Source organism: Augochlora pura, unplaced genomic scaffold, assembly GCF_028453695.1.
Source record: "Augochlora pura isolate Apur16 unplaced genomic scaffold, APUR_v2.2.1 APUR_unplaced_4028, whole genome shotgun sequence".
Taxonomy (NCBI): domain Eukaryota; kingdom Metazoa; phylum Arthropoda; class Insecta; order Hymenoptera; family Halictidae; genus Augochlora; species Augochlora pura.
The window spans coordinates 78-2,077 of record NW_027584346.1 but is presented as its reverse complement, the minus strand read 5'-3'; the positions used below and the strand labels follow the sequence as shown (position 1 = coordinate 2,077).

The window sequence follows — 2,000 nt, the reverse complement described above, 5'->3', positions numbered from 1 at the left end:
CGACAAAAATGAATAACACAACCAATAAACAATTTCCTCTGTAACACTAATTAATATTACAGAAAAAGGAACATTTTACGATTAAAAACATAATGATTCTACTAAAAAGCTCTAGGTACTTACTCTCCGATTTCAATGAGATGGCCTGCAAGTGGACAGATTCGCCGCCGCTGCCCTGTCCGAATATAGTCACATCATTCTTGTCACCGTTGAAAGCCCCGATGTTGTTTTGCACCCATTTTAGCGCCAACAATTGATCCTTCAATCCAAAGTTACCAGGCGCCGACACGTCCCCGGTGCTGAGGTATCCAAAAACTGACAAACGGTAACTGACGCACACGTACACCATTTTCCTATTGTCGAGCAAGTAATCCGGCCCCGACACAAGACAATTCGAGTACGAATCGTGGAGGTACACGATGACGGCGTACGAAGCATTTGGATCCTGTTGGCAGGTGAGAAGACAGGTGAGACGGGACGAGATGATTTTAGGCAAGTTTTCAGGTCGGTTGTTTATGCGTCGACTAAAAGTGTCATTTAAATTGGTGGTTTTTCTAATTTTACTGCAACGTTTCGAGAGTAGATTTTTAACATATTATATATTATTATTATTATGTGATATATCTATATTTATATTGTATTCTATTATTTTATACATATTATATTACTGTATTAAAAATTGCCTGAAATAATTGCGATATGTATCTTTTTGCAGTCGAAATCGCGAAAATACTAAGTTACAAGATTATCATATCATAAATTATAAATAATTACGATATATATATATCTTTTTGCAAAAGATTCCTAAAAGTTGAAAATACTATAACAATACTTCGAGGTTCTTCAAAAGTTTTTGCTACGTTATAACAATTCGTTACACTCATAGTTAATAAAGTTTGCTAGAATAACCGAGAAAAATAATAATAATATTTAAAAAAAATACAAAGACAATCCTTCTATCATTTTGTTTAGTATTAAGTTTATTTATCGGCACATTTCTCAACTGCAAAATTATTACCTTGTCCTTGGGGGTGTAAACGTCCAAGTATAAACAATCCTCGCTGCCAACAATCTCGCCGTTGACTATCTGCTTGCACTGGCAAGACTTTTTATCCGTGTTCAAGACGCCCTCCCATGGTTTTTTCGGTTCCGGATCCTGGAATCTTTAAATCAATTTTTCAACATCGAAACCCAAACTGTAATTATCTCTTTAAATCAAATAAAAATCTTCTAGAAAGACTAACATATTTCTAGTACCGAAGAATGACTAACACGTTGAATGCCACGCCAATGTTACAGGGATTGCCTGTGGCGCCGCGATAAATTTTCTATTATGCGATACATGGGTGACCCCCATGGCGTCACTGCCAAGTGGAGTACAGGTCACCGTCGACCCCCGTGGCATTCGACGCGTTAAAAATCTACTCACACTATATTCCACATATCAAAATATTCTAAATGCAATGGCGCGCACCTGAGATTACCAAGCGGTGGCTCGGCATAGGGTATCCCACGGAAAGCTTTGACTATCTCGCCGGACTCGACTTCGATCTCTCCGCCGAACACGAGACCCAGCGTCGTGTTCACAACGCAGTCCGCGAAAATGTTCTCGACGCTCAACAAAACGATCACCGTGAATACGAAGACTTTCATCGCGAGCCGTCTTCGATCGAGAATTCCCAGCGACCGATTAACTATTCTCCACTGAACAAGCGCGTAACGTTTCTCGCTCGATTTATTTATACTTAGAAAAAACGCGCAGCCTTGTGACGCGGATATATGTTACATAAAGCGGGAACATGTACCTGAACCCATTATCGTTTTCGGAACAAAATAACCAGCCGTTCGAACAGAGTTATTAGGTAATGAAACTGCCGATGGAAAATTCGTGCATACAATAAGCGGAGTTTAGAGCCCCCCCCGGACGTGCTGCGTGTGTCTCTCTATCCGGAGGCACCTACGCCAAGGACAGATACCGGAACAAGGTTCCAAATAATTGC

At 40.2% G+C, this 2,000-nt stretch overlaps 1 protein-coding gene across 1 annotated transcript; it reads right to left on the bottom strand.

The window, feature by feature from the left end:
* Positions 1 to 123: 123 nt before the first annotated feature.
* On the bottom strand, positions 124 to 1,727 carry LOC144477813 (esterase FE4-like; the record flags this gene model as incomplete). The annotated part of the gene is made up of 3 exons (XM_078195553.1): positions 1,475 to 1,727; positions 1,019 to 1,163; positions 124 to 445 (listed from the first exon to the last, which is right to left on the bottom strand). Coding segments are annotated over exons 1-3 (646 nt in total), but the record flags the coding sequence as incomplete, so codon positions are not given.
* Between the last annotated feature and the right edge of the window lie 273 nt (positions 1,728 to 2,000).